General features: G+C 41.1%; 1 protein-coding gene across 5 annotated transcripts in view; it reads right to left on the bottom strand.

Moving 5' to 3' along the window:
- Positions 1–1,439: 1,439 nt before the first annotated feature.
- GPBP1L1 (GC-rich promoter binding protein 1 like 1) overlaps positions 1,440–19,755 on the bottom strand; it is a 55,388-nt gene continuing 37,072 nt past the window's right edge. For all 5 annotated transcript variants that reach the window (XM_070045311.1, XM_070045310.1, XM_070045309.1 and 2 more), the window contains exons 6-12: positions 15,658–15,730; positions 13,977–14,170; positions 6,078–6,218; positions 5,456–5,614; positions 4,181–4,305; positions 3,184–3,286; positions 1,440–2,331 (exon numbers count right to left, since the gene is read on the bottom strand). In XM_070045311.1, coding sequence (XP_069901412.1) covers positions 2,179–2,331; positions 3,184–3,286; positions 4,181–4,305; positions 5,456–5,614; positions 6,078–6,218; positions 13,977–14,170; positions 15,658–15,730 — 948 coding nt within the window. In that variant the 3' untranslated portion in view covers positions 1,440–2,178. The remainder of the gene's footprint in view (positions 2,332–3,183; positions 3,287–4,180; positions 4,306–5,455; positions 5,615–6,077; positions 6,219–13,976; positions 14,171–15,657; positions 15,731–19,755) is intronic.

Raw genomic sequence — 19,755 nt, 5'->3', positions numbered from 1 at the left:
TGGAAGTAACATCTTTTGCATAACCAAGTCATACCAAGGCCCCCTAACTCCTAGTTCCTGCCCCTAGGCGCCGCCCTGCCGCCCCCACAAGATAATCAACACAGCTGAAGAATTGAAAGTTCTGGGAGAACACAATGAATCAGAAGAGGGAATCAAATACAGAAAGGTAAACTCTTCACTCAGGACTAGCCAGGGGCCACACAGGCCCCGTTCCTGCTGACCAGATTTCCCTGCCACCCCCACCCAAATATATGAATCCAACAGAGGCGGGAGCTCTGACCTAGCCCCATGTTTCTAAACAAGGCAGGTAGTGGTGCCCCCGCTCCCAGGTATGTAAGGCCAAGCTATGACTAGCAGCAGGTTACAAAGTGTTTCAAAGTATGTAATCTCAATTGTCCAGCTCAATTCCAAGTGGAAAAGAGGTACATTTTTAGAAATTTGTTCTGAGAAAGCTACTAAGTGGCAAAGCCGAAGACCAAACATACAGGATATCTCTATGTCAACCTACTTCTCATTTCCAATTTATAGCTCATTTTATAGTATTTCATTGATCCTACGATGCACACTTTTTCATATTTTAACACTGAAATCAGGATTCACAATTAATGGAGTGTCATAACTGGCAAGTTTTCTTATTAGTACATAAAATGTCTTAAAATAGATATACTCAATGAAATATGATATAGTTCTTTCTGTTCTATCTCAATCACCATTTCCACAGTTCATATGTGCACTGCTTATACTACTAGCAGGAGAAGCCCCTACTAGCAGGAGAGACTACCGTACGTTATGGCACATAAGGTCTCTGCCTTCCTAGCCTTTAGAATCTAACAATTATGCTGGTTACTCTACCTCTAGTCTCTACCCCTTCTGGAGCCTACACTACAAGTTAGTTTTACCCTTCTAACAAGTGGTCAGGCCTGTTATTCCTTTGCTTGTCTCCCATTAGAGCATGATCTCGGGCCTGTATATCCACTAGGGACCATGTGCTGTAGGGCTGGCTGAAGAGTGCCAGTTTCGGTATCTGTTGTTTAGTTTAACTTCTAATTGTCCATCAGATCTTGGCCTAAGGTTCCATTTTTTATGTAACCCTACTGAGCTGGGTGCTCCTTGCATTCCCAGGGCCTTGCACAATGCCCGGGACACCCTATGTTCTTATTTAGCAGAAAAATTGAGGCACAGACTTCCTTAAAAAATAGGCACACTGGTAAATACATGGGCAGTGAAAAACAGTTTCAGAAAGGAAACTTGGGTTTCTGATTTTATTACTGGTAGTTTATTGCACAGGTTTTTCTGCATCAAAAACATATCTGCTAAAAGGAGAAACAGGTGTGTCTGAATTCAGATTTCCCTCAGACCTCTAAAAGTAGTATTTCCCCTAAAAAAGAATCCACTCATCTAATTTTAAAGAAAATATACTTCTTACACAAGACAATCCAAACTGATGCAAAATATTTATTCCAAGTTAGTTATTTTATGCAGTAGTTTTCCCCCTCAACAGACTTGTGATAACCACATCTTTTAAATCTGTAAATAATGTTATCAAAATAATCTTAATCTTTGAAATCTCACAAAAATGTATATTTTACAATCCACCCTGAATATCAAGGCTGCAAGAATAACACATTTCCTATATCCAAATATTTTACAGCTGTACCCAGAAAGAAAAAAAAAAGTGAAAAAACCATATATGCTGGGTTAAGGGCTAATGTTACCCGAGCAGCCAGAAATAAAATAAAATATCCAAATTATTAGCATTAATTTAATACAATTATAACTTCAATAGTCACTTTGTCATTGACAATGATTGCTTGAGCACAGGGGTGAGTGCCCCAAGGGCTGGTAGTAGAAGCTGCTGCTGCAGACCAGTGTCTCCTCCTCTCTGCCCTGCCAGCTCCCACCTGTGCATCGCCCCATATATACTGTGTGTATGTGTGTGTGTTTTAAAAATCTTTCCCACCACATGAAGTTCTATTAAGCAGATAACAGGGAAGAACAACAAAAGCTAAACAAGCCAATCGCTCGCTCTCTCTTTGGGATATGATTATTTCCCTTGTGCATGAAGTATTCAACAACAACATAAGAAAAGGAAAAGGAAAAGAATGATTTCTTCTGTATAACCCCTAAATGCACAAGCTGAGTTTACTGGGTCAGATTTAACAGTAAGCATTTATAAGCCTACTTCCAGGCATCGTCATCAGATGTTTCACTGCTACTTGTTTCCGTGTCTGAGTCCTCAAACTCTGCTTTACAAGTGTTTCTCCAAGGGGAGAATAGGCTAGAACTTCGGCTCTGCAAGAAGCCATTCTTCCCAAAGCCATTTCTTCTCAGCTGTGGTTGGCAAGGGAAAGAAAGAAAAAGACAACCGTCAGTAACTACACTGGCCCATGGGACCTGGGAAAGCCCAGGTCTCAATTCAATTCTAGGCAGAATGTAGAGGGGGACCGTTCTAAGAGACTGAAGATTTCTTATAGCAGTGCTTTTCAAACTGTAATGTGCCAATTAATCACCTAAGGATCTCTTTAAAATGCAGACTGATTCAGTATGTCTGGGGTACAGTTTGAGATTTCCTATTTCGACAAGTTCTCAGGTGATGACAATGACAGGGGAACAGAGTTCTGAGTAGCAAAGTCTTTATGTCAACCTATACTTTTCTTTATAGGATTTTAACACCATTGTTATTTATGCTTTAAATATATACCACCTGAACGTAAGTTTCATGAAGTTTGTAGAGACCTGGCAGTGTTTTACTCAGAGAAAGAATGCAGGCATTTGTTGAAGAAATTCAGATAGGCTATTTGGCTTCTTGGCTCTGGCTGGACTACCAGAGGTAAACCACAGAGCTGGAAGCAGAGGGTTAGCCTGCTTAGCCAGACACCAAGGGCTCAGCCCATAACCTCGGGAATACAGCCTTGTGGTTCTGATAAGGAGTTAGAGCTTCCAGGATGAAATAACATACTGCTTTCTGAAATCTGCTAACTACTGACCTGGTTTTTGTGTCCACCACTGGCCTGGGCAGAATGAGATGCTCCTCCATATTTCTACAATGGCAACTTATTAAGTAACTTTTCTTTTTCAAGGTCTTTCTCACACCCTAAACTGGGGCTTCCTAAGGGCAATGATTGTCCTATCTCCTTTCTCTCCTAGTCATTAACTGGTCTCCAGCAAAAGTTTATGACATACCTCCTCTGTCTTCATGTGGAACTCTTTGAGCTCATCCTCTGTGAGGGGAAGGCAATTCTCATCATTTTCAGGATACTCCTGCCATCCCATTGCTTTCAATAACCTGGTAGAGGCAGGTCAGGCAAAAAAAATATACCTTTAAGCATAAGTGAGAAATCCACAACTTTCCAGCCCAGGGGCAATGGTACCCACCTAGATGTTAGAGAAGAAACTTGGGTTTTTCTTTTCTTCCCAGTGGGATAAGCTTTAATTATGACTACTTAGGTGCTTGGAATTAGATGGAGGATCTCCATAGTTGCTCTTTGGAGAGCATAAGAGCTATAGAGAAGGGACGGTAGAAGTAGCAGTATAGAGTCAAACTATCCCACAGACGAAACAGAAGAAATCTCACTTTGTCTCCTGTGAGCAAATTAGTACATAGCCACATGTACCTAAGTTCTCTTTTAATTTCATGGCACTGTGGACTCCATAACCTTGTGATCTTGTTGACCCCTTTTAAAGTTCCTCTGGACAGGAGCCCCTTTTCAGGAAGGTACTTGGCAGGCCCCATCTGCCATCCAGTTGCCCACACAGCTTGGCTGGCTCTGTGTTCAAGGCCCTCATTTAAAGAACAAGCTCCATTACCTTCGGGCCTCATGAATCCCAAGGCCCCTTAAAGGGGTCTTGTGGTAACTTCTCACTTGGGCCAGGAGGGGCCAAGGGGCCACCACAACAGCACCAGGAAACAGGTCTCATCCCACCCCACCCCTTCCAACTGGAGCCGTAAACTGAGTCTGAAACTAAACTACAAGAATGCCTTGGAGAGGAGGGTGTGAAAACGCTAGCTGAGTCTGTAAAGGAATACCCAGTGGGCAACAGGCCAACCTGCGGCACACAGAGAGAACAAGGTGTGGTGCTGGGGGCACTTCTCTCTGTACGGGACTCTGAAATGTCTTAAGTATGTTGAAACTCCTTGTAGGCCATACACAGCATGCCTTGTGATCTGACCCTCACTTACCTGTGCTCTGCTTCCAAAGAGTGAGAGAGGACCTCCCCTTCGTCTTCTACGGGGAGATCAAGACCATTCTGATGACAGCCTTCCTCTCCATTTTCTTTTGGTTCAGGTGTGCTGTTGTCCTCTGACTGAAATAAGGAAAGGAAGGACATTATTTGGTTTAATACCCCTTTGGGGCAAGATAAGCAATCTAAGAGATTAAGAAGTAAGAACCCAGGAAAATGCTTTCTAGAAGAGGATCTCAGCCAATAGGTTTTTCCCACTTAAAAACGAGAACTTGCTCATCTTGCTAATAAGATTTCCAAAGGATACTAACTGGCTACCATCTTAACTTCAGGTTATGGCAACTGTGGCAGAAGCTACTAGATGCCTATGCAATATCAATTTTCTATTCTTCCTTACTGATTTGGACTAAGGAACCAATGTGCTCAGCTTTTAAAAAGTTCACTTTCCTAGGCTCCCTTGCAGCTAGGAGTGGCTATTTGACAGTTGGCCAATAAAATGTAAGTGGAAATTGCAGGGGTAGCTTTTAAGAAAGCATTTAAAAAAGGGACAGACATCCGTTTTCAGGTTTTTGGCTCTGTCCTTTCCCTAACTAGAATGTGGATGGGAGCACAACTACCCTAGTTCCAAGGCGACCAAAACTTACAAGTTTCCTGATAATACGAATGAGCTGCCATTACCCTCTTGGACAGGGAACTCTAACCTTCCTGTTGCAGGATACCAAAAAGAAACCCTCTTGTTTTACGGTTCTGTTCGTCAGATTTTCTTATATTAGAATTAAATATAATCCTTAAAGGGACTTCCCTGGTGGTCCAGTGGGTAAGACTCTGTGCTCCCAATGCAGGGAGCCCGGGTTCAATCCCTGGTCAGGGAACTAGATCCTGCATGCATGCCACAGCTAAGAAGTCTGCATGCTGCAACTAAGAGTTTGCATGCCATAACTAAGACCTGGAGCAGCCAAAAAAAAAAAAAAAAAAATATATATATATATATATATATATATATGCTTCTATAATTTACCAACTTCAATTCAAGGCTTAAGCAGTGCTGCCCTGTTTAAGAGCACTAAGTCCCAAGGCAGCTATCACTGAAATGAGCCCTAATTTGAAATATGCTGAACAAAGAACTGAACTCGCTTTATCACAGACTGTTACTCCTCCAGACAAATCTCTGTCATTTTAAAAATGTACCACATCTTTCTTGCTTAAGAACAAAAAGCACATGTATAACATAGAAAAACACTTATGTTGCCCCCGAAAAACCCTTTGCTCTTACATCCTCCAGCTTCTCACAGTCTCTGCTCTCTGAGAAGTCTCCATTCCGGTCATCCTTCAGAGTCTTCAGGAACTCGCTCTTCCTGTCAGTAGTTCGGCGGGTCAACTTGGTCAGACGAGAGGAGCTGATCTCAATTGGAGGAGTGGTGCTGGCGGGGCTCTGGGCAAATACCACAAATAGGTTGCTCTTGACAGCAAAGAGTAAGTACTGGGATTCTCTAGGTCACTTCTACAAGGTACTGCTTTCCAGAATCTGGTAGCCTATTTATCACTCTTTTACCAAAAATAAACTATCCTTTTCATTTAAACAGACTTCAGCTCTGCTGAGTTCTTACAGTTAAAACCAGATGGTTTAAATAGCACCTCTCCGATCTTTCTCCAGATGCCAGCATAACGCGTCAAACACAGGCCAACCATGGTTTACCAAAGGGCAATGACCCCACCCAGCTACTGCCCATCTTTGGATGCTGATGGGAATCACCAGTAAAAAAAAATGACTTTGAGCTAAGCATAACTACAAAGGAAATGGAGTTAGAGCTGTACACGTCACAACACTTACCTCAGTTTAAGTAAACGGGAAAGGGCAACTTTAGAAAAGGCTGCTTAGCTTTATTCTCACTCACCTCTTTAGGAGAGCTTAAAACTATACCACCAGCCAGTACTACTGGTTTGGTAACAGAGATTGGACTGGTAAAAGCAGACTCCCGGCTAGAGGAAAGGGATCCTGATTTGTGTTCCATTCTGTTAGCTTTCCACGCACTGGGCTACATGGGAAGAGAGAACAAATCAGTCAGAACAGCATGCAGACAGAAGCTCAGCCTGTAAGATCATAAGGAGTGAAATGTTATGTGCAAACATGAATTCCAAGAGTTCACCTGTCTCAACACGATTGGGAGGTATATAACCTTGAAGGAAAAAGGCAGACAGGAACCAGAAAAGCCATGGGATATTAACAGGTATTTCTCAAAAACAGAGCCCTAGTCCAATAAGCCTGGGAGATGCTAGGCTGAATATAGTTCGACAACAGGTTTCTTTTACTGTGCTGTTTCTCAAAGCACTTAACTATATATGTGAATTGAGAGGCAGATATACTACACAGCATTTTCTAAACTTATTTGACCCCCCCCAAATGTTTTCTTTTATAGTGTGCTGTTTGTTAACCTCTGATGTAATCCTGACAACCCCCCACCCCTGCCTCCAAAGAGCACATCAGAAAAATGATGTTTTCTAGGAACACTGATGGCAGGAGGCTAGTTACAGGCCAGGGAGGGCAATATAAATGGCTGGACAATCCTGATTTAGTCCAGAGGTCCTTCTTTTGCTCGGTCTTGTGGGGTCTGGACCCATTCTGTCACTCTGGCCCTGACCCCAACTATGATGGCAGCATAGTGTAGATGGAATACTCCATTTTTCCTGAGTCAATCACTCTTGTCTGAGGCACATCAATGGAGTGAGGCTAAAGAAAGTAAAAAAGTCTGTTTTTCCAAAATGAAACAATTAGAACCAAGAGATCTCTAGGACAAAGGAAGGGTCTGAGTGAAAAGGATTTCTTTCTTGTTATTAAAGAAGAAAATATAGGCTAAAGAAAGGAATAAACTTCACAGAGTTATCTACTATGTACCAGATGCTTGATCTATTTTATTTAATTCTTAACCCAATCAGGTATAATTATGTCAAATTTTTACAGAGAATTACACTGACATTAAGAAAGTTATGTAATTTGTCTGAGGTTACTCAACTAGGATACAATATTGTTTTCCACAATGCCTCCAAAAAGAGCATGCCAGCAGATAAAAGAGACAACGACCTAACTGGAATGGAAATTAATTTTTTTCTTGCACTGATGAAAATCTAAAGATGGCTGCTTATTCAGGCTAAATATCAAAGACAATAGTTTCCCAGAGTTGCACAGGGTCACCAGATGCCTTGTCTTTTAATATTGCCACCTCAGGGCACAGAAACAGGTGAGTGTCTGCCACAGTAGTATGATAGTTTTACCAGACAGTGTTACGTGCAACAGGATACTGACATCTCTTTCCAACTTTATTCCAACTTAATTTTCAGTAATTCAAACACTATATTATATAGTGTTTGGTTGCTCACTAAAGAAAACCATTATGCCCTGTACCCCCTTTATTAGAGGAATTATATATGTAGAAATCCACTGAGGTGAGGCACAAACTATTATGTATAAAATAAGCTACAAGGATATATTGTACAACATGAGGAATAATGGAGTATAACATTTGAAAATTATGAATCACTATATTGTACACCTGTAACTTATATATTGTACATCAACCACACTTCAGTCAATCAATAAAGGAAGGAAAAAAAAGGAATCCACTAAAGTGAATCACGTATCAGCTGCTGTTTTCTTTTTAAAATATCCTCTCCTTTTCTCCTAACTCCAAATCAACCTCAACTCTCCACCTCAAATGATCTTGTCTTCTCCTACTGGACTGACGTCAGAAGATCCGGGGATTCCCTGGTGGCGCAGTGGTTAAGAATCCGCCTGCCAATGCGGGGTACGTGGGTTCGATCCCTGGCCTGGGAAGATCCCACATGCCATGGAGCAACTAAGCCCGTGTGCCACAACTACTGAGCCTGTGCTCTAGAGCCTGTGAGCCACAACTACTGAAGCCAGCGCGCCTAGAGCCTGTGCTCTGCGACAAGAGAAGCCACTGAAATGAGAAGCCCGCGCACCACAAAGAAGAGTAGCCCCTGCCTGTTCCAACTAGAGAAAGCCTACGTGCAGCAATGAAGACCCAATGCAGCCAAAAATAAATTAAAAAATAAAATAAAGTTATTAAAAAAAAAATTTCGTCACTGGATCCAAACTCTCCCCAATTCTCTCCTTTGCATCTCAAGTTCCTTTGATAGGTCCCCCTCCCTTTCTACCATTCTACATCCATTTGTTCTCATTCCTTTATGAATTTATCAATTATTTCTCCTTTGTATCTTTAATCTCTTTCTCTCTAGTAAGTTCTTCCATTTTATCTACAAACATGCTAAGCCACCTTACTGAAGCGAAGGGGGAAAAAACAAAGATATATTTTCCCTTTTACTACAATCCTTTTATTTCCAAACTTTTCTGCATAATTCAGTATCTGCTGCCTTTCACTTGTTCATTCTTACTATTTAATTCCCTGCAACACTCAACTCTATCCCCATTTTAATGAAACAGCTCTTTCAATAAATAAGCAAAAATCTTGTCTTCATATTACATTCAATGGTCAGCTTTAAAATATCTTTTTGTAGAAGGAGAGATTACTTGTTACCTATCTTTTCTGAACCTGTCCCTCTTTCCCTTCTCAATTCCCTGATGCTTCATTCTCTTCTCACCTCCTGAATTCCTTTCAGTGGATGTAGGCATACTCAGTGCTCTTCTACAGCAATCTGTTCCTAGGTGAACTTCATTAGAAAAACTAGTTATTTGTAATTGTTTAATCATTCAAATTGTTAAAATCATGGAGCTAATGTGACCCCTAAACTCTCACCTGAGCTTTTATAAAGACCTCCATCATTTGGCTTTAGTCTTACTTCTCCCCACCACTTCCCAACTACCAGCCATCCACTTGTCTTTTCCCAGACATGGCACGTTTTGCCTCCTTTTTTTATTTTATTTTATTTTATTTATTTTTGGCTGTGCTGCGTCTTCATTGCTGCGTGTGGTCTTTCTCTAGTTGCGGTGAGCGGCGGCTACTCTTCCGTGCAGTGTGTGGGCTTCTCACTGCGGTGGCTTCTCCTGTTGCAGAGCATGGGCTCTAGGCATGCGAGTTTCAGCAGCTGTGGCACATGCAGGCTCAGTAGTTGTGGCTCGCAGGCTCTAGAGTGCAGGCTCAGTAGTTCTGGCGCACAGGCTTTGTTGCTCTGTGGCATGTGGGATCTTCCTGGACCAGGGCTTGAACCCGTGTCCCCTGCATTGGCAGGCGGATTCTTAACCACTGTGCACCAAGGAAGCCGCCCTCCCCCCGCTTTTTTGGTAACAAAGAGCTCCTCTGCCTGGAATGCCCCACCTACTTCCTCCCTAACAAACTCCAACTGTTTTTTTTTTCTTCTGGCTGCTCTGGGTCTTCGTTGCGGCGTGCAGGCTTCTCTCTAGTTGCTGCGCGTGGGCTTAGTTGCCCTGTGGCATGTGGGATCTTAGTTCCCCGACCATGGATCAAACCCACATCCCCTGCATTGGAAGGCGGATTCCCAACCACTGGACCACCAGGGAAGTCCGTCTCCTACTGTTTTAAAACTACCATTTGTTGACTAGTTTAGGATATGTCAGTACTATATTCCAAGTACTTCGAGTGGCATGAAGTCTGACTCTAAAACCAGAATTCTCATCCTCCTCTCTCCTTTTTATGCTTCAAGATGGGAAGCATTCTGGGGCAGTGGAAAGAGCCCTAGTTGAAGTTAGACAAACCTTGTTTTAGAGTCCCAAACTCCATAATTTTATTAGCAATGTAACCTCATATATTACATAATTTTCTACATCCTAGGATTAAGGTAAATGTTATATGTAAAAGGCCTAGTGAATGTCCTGGAACATAGTAAGATGGCAACGAATGGTAGTTCTCTTTCCTTTGCCACTTCAAAACCCAGTTCAGGGCTTCCCTGGTGGCGCAGTAGTTGAGAGTCCGCCTGCCGATGCAGGGGACACGGGTTCGTGCCCCGGTCTGGGAGGATCCCACGTGCTGCGGAGCGGCTGGGCCCGTGGGCCATGGCCGCTGAGCCTGCGCGTCCGGTGCCTGTGCTCCGCAACGGGAGAGGCCCGCGTACCGCAAAAAAAAAAAAAACAAAAAAAAAAAACAAAAAAACCAGTTCAAATATGACCTCATCTGTAAAGGCTCTGAGGACCCTCTCCAGGCAGGGCAGTACAATTATTTTTTATATGTGTCTCTTCACTAGACAGCAACTCTTTGAGATTATTTTTCTGACTCTAGTGGCATATAGCTTTTAAATACACAAATATTTGATGTTTAATAACTGTTGAACGCATAGAGAAAATGAATGAATGGATAAATCCACACCTGCCTACTAGTTATCTCATCTCTGCCTTCCTCTAACATCTCACATTCAAGGGTCCCAGAACCACTCTCATCAACTTTTCCTGAAAACTCTGCTTTCTCTCTTCTCTAACTTCAGTGAAATGGTTCCACAGTTATCCCAGTTTCCTGGGGATGAATGCTCAGTGTCCTGTTTTCCTCCTCTGATTTGCTTCCCACTGTGTGCCATCACCACCTCCCTTCTCTGCTCACTTGCATCATCCCTGTTCAGGCTTCACTACCTTTTGCAAGGATAGTTAACAGCAGACTTTAGTTTTCTTATTTTCATTCTATCCTCAACTCAGTTCTACACAACAGGGCTAAACTGATCTTAAGCTCTGTGTTATGACTTTTATCCTTGTCACTTCTTCTTCCCCAAAAGACTTCTAAGATCCGTGAGGATATGAGTTTGTCTCACTCATTATTTTTTATTTTTATTTTTTTGCGGTACACGGGCCTCTCACTGTTGTGGCTTCTCCCGTTGCGGAGCACAGGCTCCGGACACACAGGCTCAGCGGCCATGGCTCACGGGCCCAGCCGCTCCGCGGCATGTGGGATCTTCCTGGACCGGGGCTCAAACCCGTGTCCCCTGCATCGGTAGGCGGACTCTCAACCACTGAGCCACCAGGGAAGCCCTGTCTCACTCATTATTATACTCTTCTTCTGTTGCCTAACAGAATGCTTGCAGACATTTCACATGAAGTTAACACTTACGAAAACTTTATAAACTCTAAAGGAATGGAACAAACAAAAGGTATGCTGCCATGCTGATAACAATAGCTACCATTTATTACCACTTACAAGTACCTCATTTACTCCTCAAAAAACCCTTAAAAGACAGGCACTACTACCTCCACTTTACATGATGAAATTGAGATTCATAATGTTAGAAACTTGTCCAAGGTTGTATCACAAAGAAGGAGCAAAGTGTCATCTGTCTACTTCAAAGCCCTGCAGTTAATTTCCATGCCACAGTTTCTTTCTTTTTTTTTTTTGCGGCACGCGGGCCTCTCACTGTTGTGGCCTCTCCTGTTGCGGAGCACAGGCTCCGGACGCGCAGGCTCAGTGGCCATGGCTCATGGGCCCAGCCGCTCTGCGGCCTGTGGGATCTTCCTGGACTGGGGCACGAACCCGTGTCCCCTGCATTGGCAGACTCTCAACCACTGAGCCACCAGGGAAGCCCCAGTTTCTTTCTTTATAGGAGTTGCTCTCTTGACTGAATTCATATTCTTTTCCTTCTACATCAGAGGAACAAGTATCCTAAACCCCTTTCAAAAATAATTCCATTTGTCAATCAGTTTATTCCCATTCATTTCTTCTTGGGCCATGATCCTTTAATGACCTTTCAAGTATATTTCAAGTTGTCCCCAGTCACTTCTTCCTACAGATTTTCTTCACCCTTTCACTTAACTTTACCACCACCTATATTCTGTTTCCTTTTACTGTCAAGTCTCAAAGGTGCCACTACTTCCACTTCCACTCACATAATTCCAGAATCCTCTGAAATCTTGTTTTTCAGCCTTACACTACTCTCCTAAAACCTCAACTCAAAGGTCACCAAAAACTTTCCAACTGCTAAGGTCCAAATCCCCTCTGTTATTTCCCTCAACCTATTGGCAGCAATTGACAAGTGCTGACAACGCCAGCTGCCATCTTAAATTCACCCACCCAGAAGTGTGATAGCATACGATTTTTTCTATGTCTGAATTACAATTTCTTAATCCTGTTGACTATGTTGTTATTTTCCTAATATTTATGAAATATTAAGTATTTCCCCAAGTCTTATTGTCCCATTCTTTACTCTTCTTCTATCCTCTTTCCCTCAGAGATCTTATCTACACTGAAAGCTTCATTAACACTAGGATAATGACCCTCAGTCCTGGTATTTTTCCAGTGCTACCAGGTAATCAGAATGGTTCATTCCGTATCCCTCATATATGCCCAGTGTTTTCTATTTTCAGAACATTTTATTTAACCACCTCTTCTAACCTGTAATACTCTCCAGACTTTCCCTATCCAAATCTGGACCATCCTCCAAAGATCTGTTCAAATTAGTTTTTCAGTAAAATTTCCCTTGATGGTCATAGTCTAAGCTGATCCTTGCTCCTCTGAACTGTGTAAATAAATAAAGTGTTTAATTAATTTAGTTATTCCAAATCTGTTTAAGATTTGTTTTTAGAATTTGTTATTTTATTTCATACACAATCACATTACCTTATATTGTTATATCTTGTCATCCCTATTAGACTTTTAGCCCATGGAGGGTGAGGACCAATGTTGTACTTTGTGTTGCTCTTAAGTACCAAACAAGTGCTTGCACACACAGAAAAGTGAATTAATGCTCACTGTTTTTTCTCTCAATAACACAGTAAATTTAATTGTTTCCTTACAGTGGCTGGAATTCATTCAAGCAATTATTGTGTGCTTTTGTGAGGGTGCTAGGGATACAAATATGAAAAAGACCTGAAGCCTTTAAGGAGATTACAACCAAATGAAGAAATAGATGCAATAAATATTGTGATTAGAGACAGAGTGCTATTCAATCAGATACAAGGCTTAATTAGATCTTTAGATGTATGTGATAGAAAAGGATTCAGAGAGTATGACATAAACACGCAGGAAAATCTCCCAGGTAAGAAAACAAAGGGCAGTAAAAGACAGATTAGGCTTAGGCTATATAGAATTATACACACCAGTGCTCATGAGTCTGGACACGGTATTATAACATCAGGGGTTGCTAAGTCATGACCCTTGGGCCAAAACTGGCCTGAGGCCTATTTTTGTATGGCCCATGAGCTAATAATGTTTTTTACATTTTTAAATGGTTGAAAAAAAAAAGAAAAGAAAAAGAATATATTACAAAAAGACCATATGTCATATGTGACCAACAAAGCCTAAAATATCTATCATCTGACCCTTTACAGATAAAGTTTACCAACCCCTGCTATACAGATGGTTTGGAATCACTTAAGGGATTTAATGCGAGGGGATGTGATATATTCAAACTGTTTTAGGATAATCATTCTGGCAGTTCTGTGTAAGATAAAATACAGAGAAATGAGGAAATAGAAGGGTACACTACAACAGTAAATGTGAGATGACAAGGGCATATCATAGAGGAAAAAACTGATGGGGATTTTATATAACTGCTTGGGAGAGGGGAATGAGTAAGAAAGAGGAAGAAAGCAGCAGCCATGATACTCAGCTACGTGACCAGATGAATGTTGGTGTTATTAATGAAAACAGCAAATCAAGAGAAGCAGGTTTATGAGATGAAGCTAATGAGTATGAGAGGCCTACTAAAAATGTAGTTGGCAGCAGAAGAGAGTTTGGAGACAGTAAAATACTATACATAGGACTTAATGGTACCAAATGAATATCTGGTGAGTGACTCAACAGGAAAAAATAAATTTACTAAATTTTTTTCTTATTTATTCTCCCACCTCTGCTGTATAAGGTTCTTACACTGATTCCAAATCATACCTTGGATGGAGGTGGTACAGGCTTAGGAACCAGGTTCTTATAGACACTTGGAACCATGGTTGACAATTTGTTTCCATTTGCATGGTGAGATCCTGGTGAGGTGAATGCAGCAGAGAAGGCAGCAGCAGGATCTTCTTTGGAAACTTTTTTGATGACTAGCATTTTGGAGGGCTGCTTGGCACTAGGTGGGTTTTCTGTGAAATACAATAGTGGAGAGACAAAAGAATGTCAAACCTATTGGTTAACACGAAGCATAGTTCAAACAAAGGCCTCACTTTGTACAAAGAGCTGACAGTTGAGACTAAGTGACAAACATTTCCTGGTATGCACTTAACAGATACTCTCAAAAGTGACACTTACCCAGGAACTGTAGGAAAAAAGGCAACATAAGAAAACACTTGATTCTAAATTCATAATCAACCAAAAAGCCCAAAGATGTTAGGAGTCTTTCAGGGGTACAGCATGTCTCATGCACGGTGTGATCACTCAGGCATAGACCAAACAAGAATATATATCCAAGGATAGCTACTCCTGTCAGCATGAGAACACAGAGAGATGAGGAAACTGGAGAAAGGAGTCTGCTATGGGACCTTCTGATGAGGCAAACTGGAGCAAAGCTATACATTAACAAAGGGGAAATGGTACAGCAATTGCCCTTAATCCTGTAACTCAAGATCCAAACCCAGTATTTAGATACACTAAAGCCTTCCTAATAAGATGCCTGGCTACTGAACATATCTAATGTGGGAACTAGGAGAGTACAATTTGTAAATGCCAAAGATCCCAATGCCACAGGATCAGGTTTGGTTTGAAATACACTGATTTTTCTACTAACTTTTTTTTTTTTTTTTTGGTGGTACGCGGGCCTCTCGCTGTTGTGGTCTCTCCCGTTGCGGAGCACAGGCTCCGGACGCGCAGGCTCAGCGGCCATGGCTCACGGGCCCAGCCGCTCCGCGGCATGTGGGATCTTCCTGGACCGGGGCACGAACCCGTGTCCCCTACATCGGCAGGCGGACTCTCAACCACTGTGCCACCAGGGAAGCCCTCTACTAACTTTTTATAAAGCTAGTTATTAGGAACATATATATATAAATGTGTGCATTTATAGGTTTCCCCCTGCCCTATACAACAGACATCATTGATAATTGCCAAAAACAAAAACAACACCCCACTCAGCTAACGGAACCTGGTTGAACAAAATGTTCTCTGGGACGTGGTATTATTTAGCCTTTCAAAGAACACTTTAGAAGAGTATTTAGTAATATGAAAGAATGGTTAGAATATAGTTGTCTACCAAATATTAAGGAGACAACTATAATACATTAAAATTCAATTTAATTGTTATAAGCAAATTAGCAACATTAAAAATTACTTCTAAAAAAATTACTTCTTATGAGCATATTATATTATTCTCCCTTTGCTTAAAATCTGCTTTCAAATTCAGGGCTCTACAAGCTCTCAATTGTCTGTATTCTGACTCTACTACCATTACATCTCAATGGTATTTTGGGGGGCAGAGTAAGAGCTAGGCAGAGTTAGTTACCATGTGCAAATGGATGAGAAGAGAAACCAGAGATAAAGAAACAAACGAATAAAAAAACAGATAAAGAATGTTTTCTCCTCTCCCTGCTAATAAGAAAAATTTAAAGTTGTGCCTTTAAAAATGGCAAAATCTACCTACCCCACACTCCAGAAGGGGTCCCAATAGGTCTGCATGGCTGATTCTGTTTGCCAGCTTCTGGATTCAAAGAAGGCTAGGAAAAAAGGGGTATTAATGGTTGATATAGAAAACTAATCATTTCAGCACTTTTTGCAAAGTAGCATTCACCATGGAACCTATCAAATACTGATAACTATATATCAGCAGCACTCTAACACTGTATTCAGAATTAACAAATAAACAGACGACGTTGAAATGCAAAATCAATCTCAGGCTCTCTTGGCTTTCATTTCCTTTAATATGAGAGGATAAAAAAATTTTTTTTTAAATAAACAGAGTAAGTGTGCAAGTTCTCATCTTCCTGTAGGATATGTATGCCAACTAAGGAGGCACAGAAAGCTGAATGAACAAGAAAGTGAATCACTTTTCTCAGATTTAAGGAGCATAATCTGGTCAGTGAAATGTGAGTATTCATAGCATTTCTAATGAGACTGCTTTAGGGCAGAGGCACACCATGTGCTAGGAATACAAAGGCAATTAAGAAGAATCCTTATCCCCACAAGGGTCAGTCTTACTACAAAGATAAACTTGTAGACCAGTAAGTATAATAAAAGGTTATGGGGGGACTTCCCTAGCAGTCCAGTGGTTAAGACCTCACCTTCCAATGCAGGGGGTGCAGGTCTGATCCCTGGTCAGGGAGCTAAGATCCCACATGCCTCACGGCCAAAAAGCCAAAACATAAAACAGAAGCAATATTGTAACAAATTCAATAAAGACTTCAAAAATGGTCCACATCAAAAAAAAAAAAAAAAGATTATAGGGACTATGATAAAAATTCACATTAGGGAAGAAGGAGTACTAAGGAAGGAATAGTCAATTCCACTAGAAAGAGAAGTGCTATCAGAAAAGGTTTCATTAGAGGAGACTAAGAAGAATCCTTAATGATGAATTCCAAAGCTGGAAAACGGGTGATTCCAGGAACAGAATGCTGAATGAACACCAAGACAGGAAAAACATGAAAAAGAGATCTGCAAATAGTTCAGCATTAGTGCTAGGGAATGAGAGGGCCTTTCTTTGGGGAAAGAGATGTCTGGCAAAGTAGGTAAGAGCCAGACTGTGGAGTATTTTTAAGGGAGATTGAATTTTATTCTTTAGGGATGGGAATCCATCTCTCATGCAGAGTTAACATGATCCAACCATTAGTTTACAAGTCTGGTAGCAGCTTGAAGGATGTATTTCAGGGCTATAAACAACTAGGAGACTATTAGGAGACCAGTTTCCTAGTACAGGAAAGTATGAAGGCGACAGGAGTAGAGGAAGAGATGATGGGAAGGATCGAGAAGTGTTAAGAGTCACAGACTCAACTTAATAACGAATTGTATGGGGGTGTGAAGATGACACTGGTGCCCAAACCCAAACTTTACAATCTGGTACAGAGTAGGAAAATGGCTTTTCAGCACAAATGACCACGGGACATTAAACAAGAAATAGAAAGAGGCACAGAATCGACTGCAGAGCTTCTGAATCAAAACCTCCAGAAGTGGGGCCCCAGCAGGTGTATATTTTCAACCTGTCAAGAGGAGACCCACTAGCATAGAGCAAGCACAGATACAATCTGAACTATTAATTCAGTATACAAATGGACAAATCAGACAGAATATGGACAGGTAAATACACTCTTCTGGATGGAATAGTAAAGGCAAAAGGAGTCTAGATGAATAAAGTATGACAGAGTAAAAAATCCTTGGCTCACATTTTCTTTGCTTGAGTATTCTAATTGTTACACCATTGACTTGTATTATAAAGCTTTGTTGTCAAATTGTGTCTGATTTTCTTTCTTTTATAAGTGACTTGTTCTTTATGTCTGGATGTCCGAAGGATATTCTTCTTCTAAGTGTTGGCTGTTCTGGCTGTCCTTTCAATTTGTAGTTTCAAGTCTTACTGTATTTCATGAAATTATTCTTGAATTATACTTTTTAGCACCTAAGCTATTCACGTTTGTTATTTTATATTATTATTATTTTTTGCAGGGAAGATCTTTTGGATTTTTTTTTTGCCAAATTTCTGTATCTTTTTTTTTCAATTCTTAATTTTAATCTATTTGTTTTTTCTTCATTTAAAAAGCTTCCTTTGTCTAATTCTTGAAAAACACTAGTGTTTATTGTCTTGTGCTCCTTCTTATTTAGTCTTCATTTTTCTGAAATCTTTTATTACTTCTTTCCCAAGTTCTAGCACTGTGAAATTTTCTGGTTATGTCGTTCTTGTACCATTTGCTTATGGTTCTTATCCGTTTTGTGCACGTCTTACAGGTGTAATTTGCATTGCCTGTAGAAACGTTACTCTGTTCCTTATTCTCTTGATCCTATTATGTTGCTTATTTTTATGTGATCAATTTTTGTGAATGTGGATCAAGATAGCTTTCTAACATCACACTTTATAACTCTCTTCTGTTGTCTTCATGAAGTGCTCAAAAAGATGGCACACTTTCTTTGATGTCCCGGCTCACCTCCTCCCCCCCATGGCTTGTACCTGAACCTTCTCTTCCCTTTGTCTCTACTGTCTCTGTCCCTGCAGCTCAGTCTGGATTCTATTTCCAACAGTTTTGTCCCAGTGAGGGGCTTTGTTCTGGATGGGAATATTGGCTAGTTAGTATTAAATGTGATAGAACTCTGTGTTGAACTTTATTGCCTCTTGGTTCCAAAGTCATCCTTTCTGCTTGCTCTGTGTAAATGAATCTGGGCACTTTAAAAACCTTCCCTTTGTTAATTTGCTGGCATGTTAATTTTGTCAGTAGAGCTCAAGGAGAGACTTTTGCTTCTTGTTCCTGTGTGCTTACTCAGCAGGTTCCTGCAGCACTCTGCTCCTGCTAAGCCAGGTTCTAAAGTACAAGTGAGCGCTGACTTGAGTGGTTTTGTAGCAGTGACATATCCCATGAACAGCTTTACGAGGTACTCTAGAGGGCAGATTTTCAGCATGTTCCCTGGAGAAGCACCTTAGCAACTGCTCTGCCATTCAGTGAGCCACAGCTAAGCCCTTTCCGATAAGGTTTGGATCTCAATCCTGGGGTGGTGATGGGGCAACAGGGGACTCTTCCTTGGGCACTCTGTCTTAGCCCAAGGGTTAGTGGCTGCTCCTTGTATCTGCCAATTCTTTATAGTTTTTTAGAACTCTATATTCTTTATAAGTTCTTTATATTCTTTAGGGTTCTCTTTACTATTTACTAGCCAATCACTCATTACCCCATCCTGTTACAGTTAATAATTCTTTATATTAACTTTCCTTGTTCGAATTATTGTGTGATTTCTCTCTGCTGATTGGTCCAGTCAGACCCTTTACACCTTATCCCAGAACATCTCTGTATTTACTAGTTTTGGGAATATGGAAAACCACTCCTAATTTCTAGCTGCTCTTCTCAAATGTTCTCTAAGCTTTCTAGAACAATTACTGGCTCTTCTGGAAACCCTAGGGTTGTAAGATGCCCTGTTGCTTCCTTCAATTTCTCCTGCACAACTGCTAACACAATACTAGTCAGGTTTTATAGCTTTTAGTGGTTTGTCTCTATGTTGTGATACTTCACTTTATTTTGGTGTAGATGACATCCATGGATTTTTTGAGTATAATTAAAAAAAAAATCTATCTTCTATCTACCTACCTACCTACTTACCTAATCTATCTTTTATTTGGCTGTGTTGGGTCTTAATTGTGGCACGTGGGATCTTTTGTTGTGGCTCAGAGGCTCTTCGATGCAGTGTGCGGGCTTCTCTCTAGTTGTGGTGTGCGGGCTCCAGAGCACGCAGGCTCTCTAGTTGTGGCGCTCGGGCTTAGTTGCCCTGCAGCATGCGGCATCTTAGTTCCCTGACCAGGGATCGAACTGGCGTCCCCTGCATTGCAAGACTGATTCTTAACCACTGGACCACCAGGGAAGTCCCTGTCCATGGATTTTTTTGGTTCTTCAATCCTAGTTGCTTTGTGTTCTTTCTTAACTTATTCCTTAATTTCAGACTTACAAAATAATTGCAAATACAATACAAAGAATTCCTGTATATTGTGCATCTACAGTCTCATGTCAACATTTTACCACATTTTTTCCACAATTCTCTGTAAATATATATTTTTCCT

The sequence above is a fragment of the Globicephala melas genome, chromosome 1 (assembly GCF_963455315.2).
Source record: "Globicephala melas chromosome 1, mGloMel1.2, whole genome shotgun sequence".
NCBI lineage: Eukaryota > Metazoa > Chordata > Mammalia > Artiodactyla > Delphinidae > Globicephala > Globicephala melas.
Note: the sequence above shows the minus strand (reverse complement) of the source record. Positions and strands in the feature narration are given on the sequence as shown.